Raw genomic sequence first — 21,298 nt, 5'->3', positions numbered from 1 at the left:
ACGACAGAGCAAGTTCTTGCGTGAGATACGGCGAAGACGACGATCTGCTTTCTTTCGTTACGAAAGCTTTTTCAAAGATAAGTTATTTTACGTGCTAATCTATAGCGGCAACAAAGTCACGTCACGCGTTTTCGGCGTTCCGGAGAATTGAATGCATCGCAGCGACGAACAAGCGTTGTGGTTAGTCTGGGCATGGGCCTCCATTCCGTTTGCGATTGTTGAGGAGTCGTTCTATACGCGCAGAATATCAAACGCACAGTGTAACGCACGGACGCCGACATGTTGCGGTTAGTTCAGACAGCGATGGATTGAGCTGTCTGAGTGCGACAACGGGTGGGCATTAAGTGTAAATAAATTTCCGGTAAATTTGGCTGATTTCATCCTTTTCTGATTGCCAGAATCGGATGCATGCTGGATTTTTTTGGTAAAAGTTGAACGGCTGTTCAAGCACCAGTTCACGTCTCTGAGACGCTCTTCTTGAGCGAGTTGGGGATGAGAAAGGGGCGCATTCACTGCGCACGTCACTCTATCGCGTCACCCCTTGCTTGAAGGGACCAGCAGCGTCGGGCTGCCTAATTTTTTGGCCAGCACTATCTTAGAGATTACTCTGGATGCTCTAATGGATTAAATTTACAGAACGGCGATACCTGTTCTTATAGTGCAGAGCTACCAATTAGTAAACATACTGCTTCTATATTTTTCAAACTTACCAACCTAAAAAAAAAAATTCAGGTCCCCAATCGAAATTCCGCTTTCAACAGTCACTAAAATTTAAATCTTTCAAATGCCCCAATTTTGGTTAAGATCGGCACAGTGGTTATTTCAGAAAACAGTTTCTGCGTTTTACATGTATTTGAATAGGCGACATCGGAGTTGCGCCCGAGCTAACGGTTCCTCATAAGCACGAGCCCGATTTGCGTTAATACCTTTCGCTCGCAACATTTGTTTGGTACTGTGGACGAGGGTAGACCCCAAACAACGATCTTTGGCGAGCTTCCCTTGCAGATACTTTTCCGCCTCCATGTTTTATTGCCTACCATGGTGGTTCACTACCTAGGTCGTTCTGCTGGATATCGCAGGTTCGATACCCGTCCGCGGCGGCCGCTTTTCGATGGGGGTGAAATGCGGAAGCGCTTGCGTACCGAGCTTTGTGTACACCTCAAAGAAAAGAACGCGAGCTGCTCAAAACTTTCCCTCAGCCTGCGTCATCTCATAGCCAATGTAGTGCATGAACGCTTTTATCAATTAATGAGCATTTTGTTCCTCAACAAACGAACAGTAAAAGAAAAATTCAAAGCTAAACAAAAGAGCGGAAATGCGTGCACCAGGCGAAGAGGCGTCAGACGAATAAGAGCGGATTTCTTTAATTTCAAGGTCTCTTCGCATAAGTTGCTGCAATGAACGAAGCCAAGCGATAGCCGTCGGTCGAAAAGCAGATAGCAGCGATACGTGTCGCGGCTGTTACTGCAAGACGGTCAGAAAACGGTAGATTAAACCTCAGCGGCGCACTGATTGGCCGCTCGCGTATATTGTGGCAACATTGTTATATCACTTTGACTTTCTGTGGAACCGCTAACGACGCAGTCATGTCACGTCGCGTGGTTTTCTTCAAGTGGACGGACACACGTGCAGGCGGGCATCATCGAATGCGAAGTGCTCGTGATTGACTCTGTTGAGAACCCCGCAGGGACGTCTGCGTCTGCAGGCGTTTGGTGGTTTGCGACACCACGGACCCCAGCACATGGGCGTTGGACCCTCCCCCGCGTATAGCCGTGGGCGGCTTAGCCGTGTCCGGGGGAAAAGCGGATATCGACATGTCTGCACAGCGCTGACTTCAACACAGGCGCTGACTTCAACTTTATTTGCGAAATCGGCAGAACTATATACATCAGCAAAAGTAATGAAAAACAACTTCATCTGACATAATGCAAAAGTTGTTTTTCATTACTTTTGCTCATGTATATATTTCTGGCGATTTCGCAAATAAAGATAGTTTGAAGTCAGCGCCTGTGTTGTTCTTCCTTTAGTCCTGGTCTTTTCCGCTGTGCAAACATGTCGATATTGAATCACCAACTCGCCCAAGCTTCCACCTTATGAAAAGGGGATCCTGGGGTTGAGCCTATGCTGAGTGTTTGGACCGTTAAGGCCCCTCGGTGGAGGCAACACATCGCTTTGGTCTCAGCTTCACGTGAATGGCCCTTGCGGATTGACCCATCCGGAAAAATCAGTAGTTCCCTTTTCCTATCCTCCTTTCCAATCTGTCTTTCCCTCTCACTTTCAATATTTCCTGTCTTTTCCTCCCTTCTGTTTACTTCCGATTTTCCAGGCAGCAATGGTTAACCTTGTGTGGGTGGCCAACCTTGGGTATTGGCGGGGAGGAGTTACGGAGTCGCCATCTCTCGGAAGCGCTTCCCTTGCGTAGTATGAGGGATCACGCGGCGCGCTCCTCATAGGTGTCGCTTACGGTGTTCAATAACAACACCACGCGGCAGCCCTCCTGGACATTTATGTAGGCACTCTCAAAACGAGGGAAGTTTTTGACTGTCGATATAATAATCTTGGGCAAACGGAAAGCACAGAATCGTTTACAGACGCTCTCTTTACCGAATGCGTACAGTACGTGAACGCCACTGCGCGCGGTCGCCGCGATGGAGACTCCCGAATCGGCTTCTTGCCTGAAAGGTAGGCAAACGCTGAGAGTAAACTATGTGAAATATGTTCTTGTATTGGGCTGTCTGTATAACCAAATGGGGCATAACAGAATGGAGCCTCAATCCAGCGATCGCGCGGGTTCGCAGCGACCTACTGCGCGTCTGCATGCATGTCCGCGCATAATGTTTTGCTTTCGCTGTGAGCGCGTTTTCGCACCCTGCCGTGAGCTTTAGGCCACAGCATATAAGCATTTGACAGTACACTAGCAACCATTGTTGCGTGGACCCTATCAGAACTGTTAAAACATAATTCCGTTACAGAGACTTCGCCTAGCTACGGCGACTGTGATGTGCCGTCGCGACGATTCAATCTTTTTTGGCTTCTAAATTCTTGGACATTTCAATATTATTTCTCAAGTGGCGTCGCAAAGTATGTTTATCGGTCTTCTCAGCGTGCGATTTCTCTCTGCTTGTTTTTCGTAATCCAGTGCACTAATTCATAACACAAACATGACCATATGACGTGCCTTTTTTTTAATGTGCGTCTTACCGTCTCTCGGTTCCAGTGAACTTGCCAGTATCTAGCATCAACAAGTTCATAGACCCAACCGGCATGACATTAGCCGGGCAGCGGGCGCGGGCGAGCGTCTCAGTGCGCGTTTTTTGCTACTCACCGAACATCGCGCAGTCCCGGCGCCGTAGCAGAAATGTTCCTCGCGCCTGTGCTTGCTACATACCCGAGTTGTAGCCGATGGCAGTCTGCCGGTTCCAAGTTTCGCCAGCCAAGCTTCACGCAGCTCCTTGCCCTGCGGCTACGTGTGAATAAGGCTGACACCGGGCTCCGTTGCGTATACGCCCGGCACTGCGGCACCGAGCAGTAGCCTACCATGCTGCACGCCTCCAAAGGCAGCCACTACCTATTATAGTACTTTCAAATGCTGTCAAGCAGATACCCAAGGCGGTAAAGTCTCACCACTTAATCAGAACCGCGGCACAGGCGGGACATTAAACTTTCGTTTTCAGCTCGCTTCGGCGCTTCCGAAGCAGCCGACGCGGCCGCTGTGTCCACGTGATCCCTCATGCCACGTCATGCCGACGGTGGCGCTAGCTTTTCCAGTGGTGGTGCTCGCCCCCAATAGCATATTGCATAGTTTCGTACAATACCAATACTGGGAACTCCGGCGCTGCGATCGTTCAGCCACCAGGGGAATAATGTGTAGTGCATGGATTTACCTGATCTTCATGCTTGGGGCTTCAGACGTTCTTGTGGCTTCGTGTATTAGGCTTGACCTGTGCTTAAACTGGAATAAACTTCAAAGCAATTCATACTTGTTTAATGCAGAAGATAATAAGACTGAGCAAGCATGCATAAACGCTGCTAATTGCTGTGGTTCCGCTTGTTCATGCATCCGTGGCGTAATTGTTTCAATATCGGACTTCTGTGGTAGACGTCATCTGTTCGAATCCTGCCGTCGGATAATTTTAATAATTTTGATTAAATTATTTTTAATGCAGCACTTAAAGCTGATCACTTTGCAAAGTCGCGAAGCCATTTAAAGCCAGCAGGACGAAGTTAAGGCAAATCCATGTACTACCCATCATTCTCAAGCTGGCTAAACTGCCCTGCTTGCAGCTCCCGTAGACATTAGCGCCCCTGTCCCCTCTAGTAACTGTATGAAAATCTGCTTAGAATAACGCAATGAGCTGACACTTTGAGTAATCGTGTGGCCTCTTGAACTGCTGCAGCCTCGCACTCCGAAATGAGTAATGGTTGATAAGGGTATAGCCAACACGTTGCCCTTGAGATGTGGTCAGCTGGTGCAGTCTGTAACGATGTGCGGAACAGTGTAAAGTAATTGGAAAAATAAATTCGGTACCCTTCCACTCTGTGCACAAGGATGACCAGCAAAGCTGTGAATGTGGGCCCCTTAATGGCCAACTGCATCTCCCCCTGGGTCAGCCCGGCATTGCACTACCTTCGGGATTGGCCTAAGTATGAAAGAGCTTTGAGCGGTCGCTGGGCACGGCTGGAACTCAAGCTTGAACAGCTTCGCTGTTAAAACAAAACCCATACTTCACTTGTTCGTAGGTGGCAAAGGTCGCTCGGTATTTGAGCCATACATCAACGACACAACACGTCTGCCAACACGACTTACAAACTCGGTCAACTCGACGTACAAGGGGGTTATCAGTCACGTACAAGCCTTTTTTTTTTTTCTAGAGCCCTTTTCCAGGATGAAAACCGGCTGAGCATGCATGGATGTATCTCGCGAGTTTACCCACGTATCACGGAAATACAGTATTCATGAAATATACGTGTGACTCTCTTGAGCTTGTAGACGGTGCGCGCGAAAATAGCACCGCGAGATAGGGTATGCGTTCGCCGCGTATCAGAGGGCCGTGAGCCCTTTTTTTTTTTTTTTTTTTTTTAGACGGCTGCTTGTTGAAGTGTTTACTGACTTTTGTACACTTGTCCTGAAATGTGGACCGGCGAGTGCATGGGGTATGTAATCTTACTTCAATATCTAGAACGTATTTTGTTGACCCTTGACAGAGAAATAGTATCAGCACGGAAACTTTGTCAAACCTCTCGAAAACGTGAAGGTATTCTATAGTTCACCCTCTCCGAATGTGAACGTACTATTGGGAAATGTTACCCGCCGTGGTTGCTCAGTGGCTATGGTGTTGGGCTGCTGATCACGAGGTCGCGGGATCGAATCCCGGCCACGGCGGCCGCATTTCGATGGGGGCGAAATGCGAAAACACCCATGTGCCTAGATTTAGGTGCACGTTAAAGAACCCCAGGTGGTCAAAATTTCCGGAGTCCTCCACTACGGCGTGCCTCATAATCAGAAAGTGGTTTTGGCACGTAAAACCCCATAATTTTTAATTGGGAGATGTCGCAAATGTGGCCGCTTAGTGAAGGGATAAAAACGCTAGCTGCATCTATAGTCTAAGCAGTAGCCACAGAAAAGCAGTCATACCGTGAAAAAAGAATTGCACTCGACAACGAGGATTCCAACTGTAGGCCAAAGGTGCACCTCTAATGGTGCAGTATTCTACGGGTGATATCATGCTGCAAGGGGGCTCAGTCCGAGCGGAAACGTCAACTGTAGTCTATCTGTGCTGGAGCAATTGCACCAGCGGGACATTTTCCTAATCACACGAGCCACTGATATAACTAACTGCAGTCAAAGCAAGTTATACAAATATGCGCTGAAAACGCAGGCGAGCATACACATTTGTGCAACAAAGGCAGCCCCAGCAGTGCTGCCTTATGCACCGCGTACACTACGTACGTGCGCAAGCCGCAGATATTCTTGAAAGAAATAAAACTTTTATCTACCGCGGCCTGTAGGTATGGCTATCAGAGATATAATTTTGCCCTAGACTAATGAACAACAGCTTCTGTAAAGATATACTCTTTGTAGGAAAAATTGCAGCACCGAATTAAGACATTTTGCTATGATACTAAAGCTTCAGGAATTCGTGTTAATGAGTCAGAACAGACGAGCCTTGGAAGGGCTAGCATGTAAACTCGCTAGGCGGCATAGCGGTGTTTAGCAGGCTGTGTTAAGCAGTGTTCGGTTGCTTGACACCTTTATTTGGACGTTACATGATTGAGGTGGCGGATACAACTTGCTAGCATTGTGTGAAAATTTGGTTCTGACTTAGGCTAGAGAAAAATTGAACATGGAACATGATTCAGTAAGCATATGGTGACGAAGCATTATACAAAAGCCGTGTGTTTGAATGGCACCAAAGGTTCTGGAAGGGCAGAGATTCGTTTCAAAGTAATCCCAGAGTCGGCTGCCGGCCCGCCGACGCCACATATTACCGCTGCAAATGTGTAACGTGTGAGGCGATTGCTGCATAAAATTCGCCATGTTGCTGTGGGCATGATATCATAAGAGCTGAAATTCAACAGGAATGTGTGCCACCATATATTGCGCAAACATTTAGGGAACGGAATTTGTGCAAAAATTGTCCCGAACACGCGCAGAAATAAACCAGATGAACAACTGCTGCTGAGCTTTTGTAAAGGGCTAGGAGTGACCCCACATTTGTGTCAAGCACCATTGCGGAAGATGAAAGTTGGTGCTACCAATATGATTCAAACGAAGCTCCGAAGGGCGAGAGAGGGATTTATTGTAACAGAAAAGCTGGGAGGTTGGGGTAATCTACTGTGTTCTAGCCTGCAACTGAACGTTGGGGTAGAAGGGAAGGGGAAGAAAATAAAAGGGAGAAAGTGAAGGTGATATGAAAAGAAAGTGTATGAATAAATAAACTAACGGGAAACACTTATTACAGCCATACCGGGCGTTCTTTCGAAGACTGCCGAAAATTCCTGAAAGCACAGCGCTAAAGATAAAGATGTTTAAAAACACTGGTTATTGGGAACGGTGCAAGTCAGGAAATAGGTTATGTTGTAATATATAATATCAATTATTATATTAAAACTGTTACGTGGCTACTGACAATTGTTTGTAGCTACTGACGAGGTGATCCACCAGTTTTCAAATCGCGCAAAAGATCATTCTCGTAGTTCTTTCAGCAAGAGAAAGTTTCTCAATCTTTCGCTGGGAAACAAACTGGTATAGCTCGAGGAGCGCAGAAGACCACGTGCACAAGAAACGTCAGCTGTTGACGTCCTCTGACATCTTCCGCTCGGCGCCACGCAAACCGAGCCATTTTATTTCGACGTGGTGATTACGGCTCTTGGCGGGCGCTTCCCTCACCACGTCATCGATGCACCAAAATGAAGCTTAGCGCACTAGCTGTCCGGTCACGCTTGTCTAGAGTTTTGTTTGACTGCGTGTGGTATCGGGACATTTTTCTCTTTTCTTTCTTCCTTTTTTTTTTTTGCTTTCTTTAGGACAATGCTTTTCTTGGCGAATCACTCCTACTCTTCCGTATCGGGTATTTGTGTCTAGCCTTTCTGTGGACCTCTCCCGGATATAGTGAAGCCTAACAATGTGGGCCGATACTGTGCGGTACCGGTGGTGGTAGCAGTTGACGCGAACTTGGGTCGCTGGGTATCGCAAAACATCAAGCACCGTGCTCTGCACTCCGCAGCACTTCGCAACACGTCGCAAAAGCATTAACCGTTCGCTGCACAACAGTTATGATTAAGATAACAGTTACAGGTGATTAGGAGAACGGGAGGGGAGAGAGAGATGGAGCACAAACAAACCGCGTACATGCACTATAGAGCTGTAGGGGGCGGCGTTATTAAAGTCTATCGTGAAGGCCCGTATAACGCAGGAATTTTAGTAGCGCGAATAAGGCCTTCTGTGTGGATGTTCTTTGGGAGCACTGGCTTGGAGCTTTTGGTTCTTATGGTGCACGATTATCCAATTGGTCCAGCACTTTGAACATCGCTTGTCTGTCGGCACTATAGCGCGGGCAGACAGACATAATGCGTGCAAGCGTCTCATCACAGCTGCATGTGTCACACGTGGGGGTGTTGGCCATTTCAGTAAGGAAGGCGTAAGAGTTTGTAAATGTTACGTCTAGCCACAGGCGGTACGGCATGGTCTGTTCACGTCGTGGTAACCCAGGCGGTAGGTGCATCTGTATGTCCGGAGACAACGAACGCAAACGACACATGGTGGAAACGTTCGAGTCCCACAGGGGCAAAGTACATTCATGGGACATCAAATCATGAATGCTACGTACTATGTAGATGTCGACTGAAGTTGAATCTGCTTTTTTTTAAAACTTAAGTTCGTCAAACGCGTTGTGCATGCGCAGTTATGCGCTTGTGTAATTCTATCTTTTATTGCTGAATGCTCCGATGAAGAGCGGGTTCGAAAATTTATTTTAATGCTATAATTTCAAGGGTCATTTAGAGAACTTTCGCATTACTACAGTGCGCAAGCCGCGGGGAAAAAATAACATATATGAACGAGAAGAAAGGGGATTAACACTCCCAGGTTAGTTCTAGTAGTAATACATAAATACCCCGGAAAGTGGTTGGGAAAACGGCGCCGGGGTAGCTCAGTTGGTAGAGCATCGCACGCGTAAAGCGAAGACGTGGGATCGTTCCACACCTGCGGCGAGTTTTTTCATCCACTTTCATTTCCATTAATCTATCATTTCTTTCACTCAATTAGTAAGTGCAAGTAATTTCCCATGTGTTGTCGTTGATGTCTTTGATGGCTTCTATGATATATATATATATATATATATATATATATATATACATATATTCTTTCTAACCTGACGAGCCATGTCATACGTTTTCTTTCTCTTTAGATTAAGTTGAAGTATAGGTTATAATTAGCTTAGTTACCTTTTATGTTTCCGGGGTTCGATCGCTCTGTAAGTGCACATAACTTGCTAGACTGTGCCCTATTTTAGCTGCGAGCCCACACAAGTGAAATGGAGCAGCCAGAGTCAGATTACCTCTAACCTCTCCTTAAGATCTATAAATCAAGTGTGCGGCATTGCAACTAGCTGTAAGCGAAAATGTATGCGTGGGAAGTAGGAGGAGGAAAAAAAGGAAGGAGAGGTAAGTTGGTCAACCAGACGTACATACGGTTTGCTACCTTACACATGGGAAGGGGTTTAAGGGAAGAAAATGAGAGGGGGAAGGTACTATGTGTGTGAATACCTGCGGTTTTCCATAACTTCACGCCTATAATCGGTCACTGAGGCCAGTGGATTTCATGAAACGTAGCAGTGCGCGCGTCGCTTTGCAAGCCTGCGACGCGTGGGGCCACGGTCCGAGAATCTTAGTCTCTGAAAATGGTCTGCGTCTCTGCAAATCATCTGCTATCTAATCGGTTTAACACCCTCCTAAGAACGTTGCGTTCGATTTCAGAGATAACAAAAATGCAACTTTTGATCGATCGTCTTTTCACATGGGAAGTAGCGTTGAGAGCCGGCAAAGCCCCTAGAAAACCGTGCCGAGTAGAATGCCAAACGGAAACATCAAGGACTCAACGGAGTGGTTGAGTTGTAGAAATTAGCTAAGGGGGCTGCGACCCGCGGATCAAAGAAAGCGATCTTGTCCGAAGCGTCTCCAGTCTGAACGCACCGGTAAACGAAGGCAGTGGATGTCGGTCTCCTCACGCGGCTTAGTGTGGCGGTATATGCAGCAGTGTAGCTGATACAAGGGGTGACAGGCGATTGGCACCGCGAATGCGCAATTCCCCTCCTCACCTCCCCTCGCGATTTCCCTTGATAAAACCACTCAGCGTTAACCACTGTTACTCTCCGCTTGCAACACTGCACGATGATTGCCCTCATAGGCGGAAGCTCTCACATTGAGTGTCATGCTTTCTGAAGTATTCGCAGGAAATATTTTCATATGCCCACGAAAGCTGCGCAAGATGTTCTTCAGCATTCCTTCTAAAGTGCCTTGGCAAGCTAGGTTGCGAGGTGACCCAGGAAATCCTATGCATTTAAAGCGTCTTTTGTAGATGGGGAAGCAGTCATGTTTTTTTCGATGCGGCTGTCTTGTTTGCCTCTTGTCTCCAGTGGAAATGGGAGAACGAAAGCGCAGTCCATTAGAGCACAGCTGTTCGATAATAGAAGTGGAAACAAGCAAACGTATAACGTTGTGCCGCGACGGGTACCAACGAATTTATAAGCGCTCGCTTCCGGGTTGTAAGCCCTCGCAGGCACAGCTGCCGTGCAGTATCTGTAGTTCAGGATTTCAGACTCCGTGGAACTGTTTCCAATCACGGGCACCGTTCTGAACTTTAGCGCGTGGACTGCACTGTTTCTTCATTTACTGCACTCTTATCAATATTGTACCTGCTTGCGCAGACCGCATTCTTTCCTGAAGTCAGGCGTAATGGTATTATTGTTCTCGCCACCAGGTCTGCTGACTGAATGTTCTTATTAACTTTTATCTTACGGAGTAGCAATTGAGCAAGTTAGCGTTTGGCTGCAGCTTCCAGTACAGGGTAACCTTCCCACGCTTATTACCGCAGGTATATAAATGCTTTCGACACATTTGCGCAATCGTACCACACACTTTCACAGCTCCATGTTGTTGTTGTTTTTTATTTCAGTCACCGGTGGATCTAGAAACATTCTATTGCTCTCCTGAAAACTAAATCGTTCGCAATTGCTGGACTGCGAAACCTGACCGCGCCGTTTATTCTGCTGGCTGCACTCTGGCCGTATCCTGCTGCTGACCGGTATGGAGCCCAGCGGGTGCGCCGAGCAGCTTCTGAGCCTCAAGACCAGCATCGAGGTAAAAGTGGCAGTGAAACTTCGCACTCGCGAAGTGCGCAACTTGCTCAAAGGGGTTAATTACTTGCGACAAAAATGAACGCCGACCTACCCTTTATTAAATGTTTTTTTTTTCTTGCTCAATGTTTGGTGCATTGCCGGTAATGTCGGCGCTTCATGCACCAAAAACTCCATAAACACAATATCGCTACTGCTTAGCTGCAAAACCAATACGTTTTTCGATGTGCTAAAATATAAGTATAAGGTATCTCATGTCTGCTGTTCGTGCATGCGTCAGTTACCGTTTCTTTAGTTGTTGAATCTATTCGATTGGTGGTTCCGCGCCTGCACTAGTGTGCGTGCGTGTGTGCGTGCGTGCGTGTGTGCGTGCGTGTGCGTGCGTGTGTGTGTGTGTGCGTGTGTGTCAGTTTGAGTAAAACTGCGACTTAACCAAGCTTGACGGCTCATAACGGCCGCAGTTTAGAATTTATCCGCACGCTATCAACACCGTGCTGCATATGGTGAGGCAGTGAATTGCTGTGTTCACTTTGCATGCGCATTTGAGTGGCCTGTCAACCTCTCCACTGGACGCCAAGGTTGACGTCGCCCACGTTGCTCACGAAGGCTTTCCGCAGTTTGCTCCATGACAACCACCGATGAGGTTACGTCACCTACGATAAAGGCTCAGTGGCACGGGAGGCTTTCGAGTATGACTTTGCGAAATGTTGCTTCGTTTGCAGCCATTATTCTTCCTTAACTCACATTTGTTTCTTCTCGCGGCGTAAGCTCTTAAACATGATCCTGTTGTAGTGACCATGATCTTCCGGACCATGAAGTTGGAAGGGAGTAGATATAGGAAGAAATGTGACAAGGAGGCCGACAGTTATCGACGTGCATATCGCGTGGTCACTGAATCCTAATTTGAATTGAAGTGCCTAGTTTATTTTTCTCTTTTACGCAACACTGCCGGAGCTCATTCGGTGTTTGGAGAAGTGAACTTGGTGGCTAAAATAGCATATCGAAAGCACGATGGTTGCACATGCACGAAGAATTATAACGTTAATTTCCCCAGCTCGAGAGTGCGGCAAGTTTCGGAGTCTGCCTTCGAAGATCACCGTGCTTTCGGAAGTACAGTGGTCCAAAGAAAAAAGTTCAAAGATCCTACGTTAAAGCTGCATTGGAAGTCGGCATGACCCCAACTGGCTAGTTGAGCGGGCATTGAACTTTCATCGTCGAGTGTAAACCGTCCTGGCGCCTTTCGACAGTAATATCGAAGTCTACGGCAAGCCCGCTATTTTATATCTTGCTTACACCTCGCGTTGGCGATTTAGCTGAGTGACATCGCCTGTTTCGCTCCAGCATTTAGCAGCGACGTATCGAGCCACTCCAGCTTGGCGCCTGGCTCGGCACTGAAGCGGGACAAACCACGTAGCTGTTGGGACAGTGGGATAAATTTTAAATTGGTTATGTATCTCGCCTAAGGTGGAATGTATGCTACAGCTTTATACTGTGTGCGTATTTTCCTGATCCCTGTTGTACCTTCCTGTATAATTCATTAACCAGCGTTGTCCAGCAGTCATGATATGTTCACTGAAGGTGCAGTAGTGTCACGATAGTGCGTTCGTGTGTACGCGACCATTTGTTTATCAACGAGAGAGAAGTCGTAAGGGAAAGGCCCGAGCGAATTCATTTCACAGGGCAGGTGATTTAGGGCCGGCGCATATAGCTGCAGTACTTGCTCTATAGCGCTATCATGGTTACACGTTTACTCTTCCTTTTGGTTCACGCTGCTTTGGAAGATAGTTCATTCTGCACCGTCAGAAAGGTATATAAAATGCAGTTGCAACCCAGTAAGAATAGCATTGAACTTAAGTAGCGGTGTGTAGGTTTATCTGTGCCACACTAAACGACTTGTTAAAAAGCGATGCTTCTTTCGCAGAGGCTGCGCCGGAGCGTCAACGTTGAGCTGGACAACCTGAGCGCAGTGCTCGACACACTGGCCCACAAGGAGAGTGACCGCAACAACCGGGTGAATGGCAGCCACACTACCGAATCCCAGCTTCGCAAGAAGAGGTGTGCGATTGTCCTCTTACCCACGAAACTATCCCGCTAACATTTTGATCTGGGCTACTTCGTTCATCTTCAATCCTTGTGCTTGAAACAGTGTTAAAAAATCACCGCCCAAGCACTCCGTACAGATAGTTAACCAGCGAAGCTGAAACGTGCGGCCCCAATGTTTATCGCTGCATTAATCCCGACGGTTCGTTAAACGACGGCTTGGTAGGCTGTTGGATCCTCGGTACGCAGTTGCTGCTTGCGCTCGGCTGCACGAGCCTGTTCCTGTGCCCGGGCTGCAGCATTGGCACGGCGTAGACGAGCTCATTCCCGGTTCGGCTCGCGGCGTTGCTGATTGAAAGCTGCCTGCTCCTAAGGAGTACGTATGACGCGTGGCCTACCTATTTTGGAGCCGGAGAGAAACTGCTGCGCGCGCGCTCGGCTGCGACGGAGACCAACGACGTCACTACTGGTGCAGCTAATCCAACTGGCTAACCGCGCGCCACTCTGTCTTTATCTTTTAGCGCATGCGCATGGTGTCGCGCCGGAGGAGTTTTCGGCCTACAGGCGACCGACAGACGTATGGACGCACGAATAGGCTAGCCATATACAGCTTCGCTGTAAAATTAGCGGAAAAATTGAGCGCTGTCTTCTCCTATTTGGGTAGTGTGCTCAATTCGTTGGGCGTTGATGATGTCCGCTGTTTCACTGTTTTTCTTCGCTTGATTGTTTTTTCTTTCGTGCAAAAATAACACAATAACATCCTGACTAGAACATGCTGAAACTTAGAGGGGAGCTTGGATCGACGCACTAAATTTTGGCAAGGCAAGTGAATAGTGCCCAGGATCGCAGACGTAGTTGTTGAGTGAGGTCAGAATGCGTCAGTGAACACAAAACAGGGAAAACACCGTTGTAGAAAATGTGTACGCGAAAGGAGCACTTACGTTTCTGGGACAATGGTACTCAGCAATAGCGCTGAGCACGAGTTGGCCGCTCCAATTCCTGGCCACAGTTGCCGTATTGAACGTAATGCCAAAACATTGTACAATGTACTGAGGTGTCGAGTTCGAAAGAGTAACCTATAGGTGTACCATTTAGTTTGATTTACTGCTGTTGGAAGGGTCTGATGGGGGTACGGAAGTAAATTCGTCTCTTCCAAGATATGAACGAAGCTCCTTATGCCCTTCGAACAGCGGGCCAAAGCACCGCCCTTTTCAAGTTAGATTTGGTCAAACATATCGCGTTTAGCACTAGCGGGTTCCTTACACGTTTAGTCTCACTGTTGATGTAGCAGTGTTTCCGTTGGTTGCCCGTAACTACTAAACTGAAACATTTTCAGCAAGTCGTTATGTCGCAGATGTGTTTTCTCGCCCAATCCACTGGTTTCTCCCTCTGTGGCATCTGTACAAACTTATCAGAACAAGTGCTTCGAAAAATTTAACAAATTTCACCGCGTTTCCTCACCAGCTCACCTGGACAGGACCTTCCAGAGAAGTTCTTCGCCATTCGGGAGAGTCGTATTGTGTGAGTTTCGCTCTCTCTCTCTCTCCACTACTATATAATATATAATATAGTGTGTGTGTTTGTGTGCCGCGCGCGAGCCTCCGGAAATTTAATTTATCGTTGAGTCAGCACGCCTAATGTAGCATAAGGACATTGTCACTTAGATTTAGGGGTGTGCGAATAATTGACTTTCGAATAGCGTCCTATTCGATTCGGTCTTCGAATTGAACACTCAGTATTCGATAAGTATTCGGAAAATATTCCCATTTACGAATATTTCGAAATGTCAACTGCGACCGAATGAACAGATAATTGGAGCAGACGTGCAGTAAGCTTTCAACTCCGCGGGCATAGCAAGGGCATAAAACGTGAGAAATAGCGTAGTGGAGCAGGCTGCGTCTCCTATGTAGCCATACTTTGCAGGCTGTGCAGCGGACATTCGCACTCTTTGCAGAGCCCTGTGCATGCGAAGAATCATGTTTGCTCCTAATGCTCCATTTGTGCTTTCAATAAGCAGTGCTTCATAACGTACTACGTAATGACACAAACTTGCTGATTGTGAGAATACTGGGATGTGAACGTCGTTTTATAGTAATTGCGATGGCGATTATTCAGTATTCGAAAAATATTCGAAATTTATTCGATATTCGATTCGCCCTCAAAAATCGCTATTAGTATACCGCTAATTAGATTTCAGAGCAATTATAATAATTCTGTCATTTTTTTTTATTTCGAGCGCCAAGTACAACGGCTTCAATGCCGGTGCTCGCCTATCGTCTTCGGCAGCGCGTCACTGATGCTCGTTTCAATGATGTGCATGTTCTCTTCTATATTAATACTGATAACTGACAGCTGAGCCTAAACGTGCAAAAAAAAAAAAAAACAGTACGGCTTGCTACTTCTGTATGGGGGCGCTAGCGTTCAGCCCCGCTTTATAATGAGAAACTAATACTCGAACAGGTACTTTCGCTAGTTAAAGAACCACAGGTGGACGAAATAGACCCAGAGCCCTCTTCCACAAGAGTGTCCCTCATAGCCCCAGTGTTCTTATGGATGTTAAACCCATCAATCAAGCAATCAGTCAGCAGTTTGGTAGGTTCGCACTACTTGGAACTCCGTTAGTACATCTCTCCCTCTCCTAAGTTTTTTTGCGTTGAGTACTGCAGGGTCGTTCGCTTTTGCTACATACCCTAAACTCTCTTATAAACCCTTGCTGAAAATGTGGTAATGAGGACCCTGCGGACGTTCGTAAAACCTCAAGGTCAACTTCCCCGCACTGTTGAGGTAGGCTCAAATTTTGTTCAACGATGTAGCATAGGCACCAGCCTCCAAGGCAGGTGCATTCGTTGTCACCGCAAGATACCAGTCAGCGCTCACGAATTATGAAGTGGTAGGTGCATCCAAGGAAAGAACCACGTGCTAGAATACGCCACGCTGCAGCGAATTTTTTTTTTTTTTTTTTTTTTACTCCAGGATGGCCCCTATACCTCAGTGGTGATATGGTTTGCGTGATGTGAGGAAGCTGTACCTTTGAAGTTTTGCAAAGGATCGGTAGGACTGCAGTCCACGTGCTGTCACGATTCTCTTGCACAAACCCCAAGTATTTCTCCTTGCTGAACGTGGCAGCCCGTCGTTCTAAAACTGTTCCTGTCGTCTTTCTCCAGGGACATTATGGCCAACGAACACATCCGGACAGTGTTCAACATCTTCGTGGCTTTTCTGTTCCTCGTTACCGTCATACTGATCACATCCTACTTTTACGATCCTCAAAGGCAAGTGTTTTTTTTTAAGTTTGTGGGCTAGCGCAGCCTCGCCCGCTATAGTTCAGTACAAGTAATCGCTTATGTCATGCTCTTGCGTGCCTAATTTTGTGTATAAATATTCCTGGAAGGTTGGCGTCTGATGTCAGCTGCTCGTTCAAAACAAGGAAGAAATCGAAACATTTGGTTAAAGAATTTTAAAATATAAACACGAGCAGCCGCGCTAGAGGTGCCTGGTGATCACAAAATGCACTGTTTCACTATATCGTTGGGAAATGGTTACAAATGTCTCAAGTTCGTTCGCCAAACACTGTTGTGAAGACAGGCTAAAGTCAAGGTATTCTGTAGAGCGAGCACTTCCCTCACGCCCAGGCTTATCTCGAGTCGCAGCAGCGAGTTCACTTATATATATGTTCATTTAGCCCGTTTTATTTACAGAACTCTGCTCTGATTAGATGGGCATCGCTGCGCAGGCCTTACCCGACTTATTCGCTGGGCGATACACTGCTTCTAAAGTGTTGAGCTGCGAATTCAAGCTCCCTCAGAAGGGATTTAAAAGTTGCGTTACACAGTCGAGCGTATGCTGTAACGCAAGTGATGATTGTATGCAGACCCCAACTGCTGATATGTAGCACCAGACCTAAAGCTGTAGTCAGCAATGCATGCAGAAATGCGGAAAAGACCTCAAACATCTTTTCCCCTCTTAGGCTGAGTGAACTGATAAACTATACCACCGTGATACGCGAGCTTAAGGGCCTTCTTTATCTGATACATAGCGCCGTGAGGGCGGCAGGATAAGATATCTTGTGCTCGTTGGTTCAAGTTACCCACTGAAAGATAAGCGCCTCCAGCCGAAAACCACTCACACGATACACACTGTTCCTGCGTGAAATGATAAAGGGCGGGAAAACCAAAACGCACTCAGAGAAAAATGGCTTATCTTCAAAGGTCATGCGTATTGACTGCTGAAGACTGAAGGTTCAACTTCTATATGAAACAAGTGTCATCTCTGAGAGTCCCACACATTTCCTTCAATTTGCGAGGTCGAAGCGGGTGATGCCGGGTGTACGGTAGACCTAGTATTTAAAGTTGTTGCTGTTTTTTTTTTTCCCCTTAACTGGAGAATGTCCTTGGCGCGCTACCTGCATGCACGCGGGCTTGGCGCGCACTCACCTCAACTGCATAGCCCCACATAGGACGTATTTCCAACGTGTATTAGACGTCGCGGCATCCTTTTTTCACGTCCCGTAGTGCCCACGCTGTAATCGAGGCTGTTTGCCGTGAGGTTACAAGCCATTGTGGCGAGCATACGAGTAATGCACAGAGCCAAAAGGCAGCACCGGTAGCGCGCCTGAAATACGTCGGATATAATTCCGTATGTAGCTGTGTCTGCTTAAGCGTATGATCTTTAAGCATAATAAAGGCAAGCCGTCTTACGCGCGCTGGGAGAAGTCTGTGGGGCTGCAAAGTTAATAAATTTTCGAGACTTATCAATGCCTGCTTCACCTTTAACCTGTGATCGCCAATCCCGCAATCTCGCGCAGGCTACACGACGACATGTCGACCATCGTGGTCAACTCTACCGGCATCGTGGGTGTCTTCGGCCATCTCATTGCCATCAACCTGGCTATTCTATTCCTCCTGCATCCATCACTGCAGCTCTGGGCTAGCTGTCGAGCGCTCGGCAAAAGCGGTAAGCTTCGGGGGTGAGGCGGTATTCCTCTCGCCCACTTCCGTCCTTCAGTATATTGTTCAACACTGCGGCCGAATAGAGGCGAGCAGGGTTTTCGTTGCAATACCCATTCTCCAATCTTGAGATCCCTTGCGTGCTGCTTACGGGGCGTAAGCAGCACCTTGCAGTGAATCGAGACTGCCGACGCGGATGTCGTTATAGGCAAGGGGTGACGTTGAGCGTGCTTGGAAAGTGTATTACATAATGCACTTTCCAAGTACACTTACTATAGCGACATCCGCTATATATACATATATTTTTTTTTCGCCGCCTGCGGAAATCAAATAGATAATTCTAATCTTAATTCATTAGTCGCCTAGATCGATATAAATAACCTGGAGATGTTACCTTGGCTTATTGCCTGGCATTCTATTCATGGTGACTAACGTTCACGTTTAAATCTTGTGCTTTGGCACGCTCTCTGTCAGGTCCCGTGGACGCCGTTTTCGGCAGCCTGTTCGCGCTGTTCCTGGGCTGTGTAACCGTGTTTCCTGTGCACTACATCTTCGCCAACGAGCTGCCACCTCTGTCCTCCTGCATCCTCGCCTTCGAACAGGTACGCATCGGTGCTGTCCCGCTGTGTATATCGGTTTGCTAACCGCCTTTGGCGTGTCGTCTATGTATGCGGAAACTTTGTAACGACTTGATTGCTCTAAATGGCCAACTAGCTTTGTCCCTCAATAATCGTTACGGATCGAACGGAAGGAAAAGAAGGCCACGGTGCAGCTTAACGACTAAGACGTTCCACTTCTCCGGCGGCCGAGGAGATTGTCTGCGCGCTGGTCGCATTCTCGTTCGGGGTAAATATGAAAACGCCTGTGCGTGTAAAGGGCGTGTATAGATACGTCGTGGAAGTTGATGCGCATATAGACAGGCCGCACTCAACTCGCTTTCGAGATGTGTGTATACACAAATCGAGTTTGTATACCTGGTCGGTATACCTTTATATTCTTCTGTTGCGCTTAGGCAGTCATAAGTAGCCGATTTCTCATGTCACCACTTCACGAAGTAGTTAACTAGGAAGCTGTTTGGCATGTTGAGAAATAGCCGAGTCAAATGTTGATAGTCGACTCGCGTATTTGTTATAGGCTCACATACTGGGAATAAGGCAGCTCGTCAGAAATAGCTTATCAAGGTCATAGTCGAAAATTGTCATCCGCCCGAGAGTGGCACGAGCCCAGAGAGAAAACCCATGCGGGTTTCTTGTATAGAAAGCTTCGCTGTTGAAAATAACTTCGTCCTGGTCCGCGGATCGAACCCGGGACCAATGCTTTTATGGGGTGGTCGCTCTACTATTTTATTTATTTATTTATTTTACCCTCAGGGTTTGCACATTACAGAGGGGAGGGGCATATTACAGACGAAAATTGGAAAAACAGTTGATACAATCACAATAAGAATCATGAACAATCACCAGCTTAATACAAAAATGAACTGAAACAGCCGCAACCAAGATAAAGCAGAGTAATTTGAACATCTAAAACAATAAGCAAAAAAAAACAGAACAAATTCAATACAAATGATTAAGCAATTGAGCTAACTATTTGAGCTAAGCCAGGAGGCTTAGCAGATCGCAAGGCGAGGACGAATATCGACAACTCGAGGCGCAGTTACAGTAAAAATGTGGCAAATGAGTTTTGCGGAAATCCCTATTTTCTTTGTGAAACGTCTTGCACCTTGCGGATTTTCGCAAAACTTAGTTGCTGTATCCAGTTCATAGTCCCAATTGAAAGCTGCCATCAGGCAGGTAACTACAATGTTGGTTAATTAGTTAACGACAAAGTTGGTTAATCATTCATTGAATGAATGTTTGGGTTCTGAGAGAAGTATTGAGGACCATAGGTATACAACAGGCAGTAAAATGATTAATTCGAGTTGGGTACAGACTTCCGTTATTTTAAAAATCTCGTCGAGAATCTTAGTATACGGTTGTGGTTACGGTTCACTACTAGATTGTCATTACGGTCCAATCGAGCACCAGTGCTAGACTGAACCGTAACGCAAATGCGGCCACATTTCGCAGTATTGAGAAATGGCGTGCGTTTATACAGCGACTCGCCGTTTAAATCTACAACTACCAGCGGCCGACTAGCAACGCCGGCGCACCTCAGGCACAGAGGGCATATGAGGCGTGTACGTAAAAGGCGAAACACCCGATGCGGGATGGTCGAGAGTCGAAATAGTTGTGGCTTCGGCGCAGATAGCGCGAATAATGCTCCGCAGAAAACCTGACGAACCGCATCCTCGAGCCGTAAAGGATGGCTCGAGGTGAGCTGTTCACGAGTGAAGCAAAAGAAGCAGGAAGTTTTTTTCGAGGCCGATGGTGATGACGTTGTTTTGTATTAGCATTAGTGCGAGGGCAGCAAGTTGGGATTCCCCGGCCAACCTCGACCGAGAGAGAGCACAATCGGCGTTTGACGACGTCCGCTCGCTGATCACCGGGCGATATATTGAGACGGCAGCGAACGGTGACGTGACTGTTGGCGCGCGAGGACAGCGGCGGGGCGCACATGTAGGTCGTTCCCGTATTTCCGTCTAAAATCCACGGCTCTCGCCCGCAGCGCGCAGTCTTTCGCAGGAGTTCAGGCGGCGAACTTTCAAGCGACATTATATATTCTAATCGTGGTTAATATAACTGCCTCGAGGCACCCCTTCTTTGGGGTGTTGCGGAACACTCGGAACACATAGCTGCTCTCATATCGTTTGCAAACACGTGCTCTCAATACTTAGGGCTTGCTATGGCGACGTGCAGTGAGCTCATCTTGGAAAAGGTACACTGCACTCAAACGTGCATCTCTGACAAGAAACAAATGCCAAATGTTCCTTAGAAGCGCCGATTGCTCCATGTTACGCGCATTTCGTGCCAATTTGGCTTTGAGAAGGACCAAGCAAGCGCCGTCATTCACTCCCTCTTAACGAGCTCGATTCTGTAACGTCCACCACTATAAAAGCAACTTTCCGTTTCACCTGGAAAACGAGCAATACGACTGTATACGTTTTTGTCGTGAGCCTTCAATGAGATCTAAAGTGCCCTTGTAGAGACCATCGAACGGCGCGCATTTGGCAACTCTTTCTGATGACTGATTGTAATGCGCCTCGGAGAAACCAGTCTGCTCGGCCGATCCACGGCACAAATTGTTGTAGCCTATACGGCGCCAATGTGACCGAAAGCGTCTCTTATTCCTTTTTTTTTTTCTTTGATCAGTATAGAGCTGCAGGTACAATGACTGTTTTTCCGTTAGTCGACGCACGTGTGCAGGCCGGTACAATTGCCCTATGCACACAAGGCAAAATTGGTTCGCCTTTGCTTAAAGCACCCTCCAGTACGTGATTTAGTTGTTGGCCAGTTGCCCGTCTGACGACTTTGATCGTCGAAAGGACTGGCGTAACATGACAAAAAAAAAAAAAAA

At 47.2% G+C, this 21,298-nt stretch overlaps 1 protein-coding gene across 3 annotated transcripts in view; it reads left to right on the top strand.

Moving 5' to 3' along the window:
- The window catches only part of LOC126546944 (sterol O-acyltransferase 1), a 110,818-nt gene that overhangs the window by 70,998 nt on the left and 18,522 nt on the right, over nucleotides 1-21,298 (top strand). For all 3 annotated transcript variants that reach the window (XM_055062975.2, XM_055062974.2, XM_050194663.3), the window contains exons 2-7: nucleotides 10,676-10,860; nucleotides 12,778-12,911; nucleotides 14,361-14,417; nucleotides 16,061-16,168; nucleotides 17,701-17,849; nucleotides 18,317-18,444. In XM_055062975.2, coding sequence (XP_054918950.2) covers nucleotides 10,807-10,860; nucleotides 12,778-12,911; nucleotides 14,361-14,417; nucleotides 16,061-16,168; nucleotides 17,701-17,849; nucleotides 18,317-18,444 — 630 coding nt within the window. In that variant the 5' untranslated portion in view covers nucleotides 10,676-10,806. The remainder of the gene's footprint in view (nucleotides 1-10,675; nucleotides 10,861-12,777; nucleotides 12,912-14,360; nucleotides 14,418-16,060; nucleotides 16,169-17,700; nucleotides 17,850-18,316; nucleotides 18,445-21,298) is intronic.

The sequence above is a fragment of the Dermacentor andersoni genome, chromosome 1 (assembly GCF_023375885.2).
Source record: "Dermacentor andersoni chromosome 1, qqDerAnde1_hic_scaffold, whole genome shotgun sequence".
Taxonomy (NCBI): Eukaryota; Metazoa; Arthropoda; class Arachnida; order Ixodida; family Ixodidae; genus Dermacentor; species Dermacentor andersoni.
Note: the sequence above shows the minus strand (reverse complement) of the source record. Positions and strands in the feature narration are given on the sequence as shown.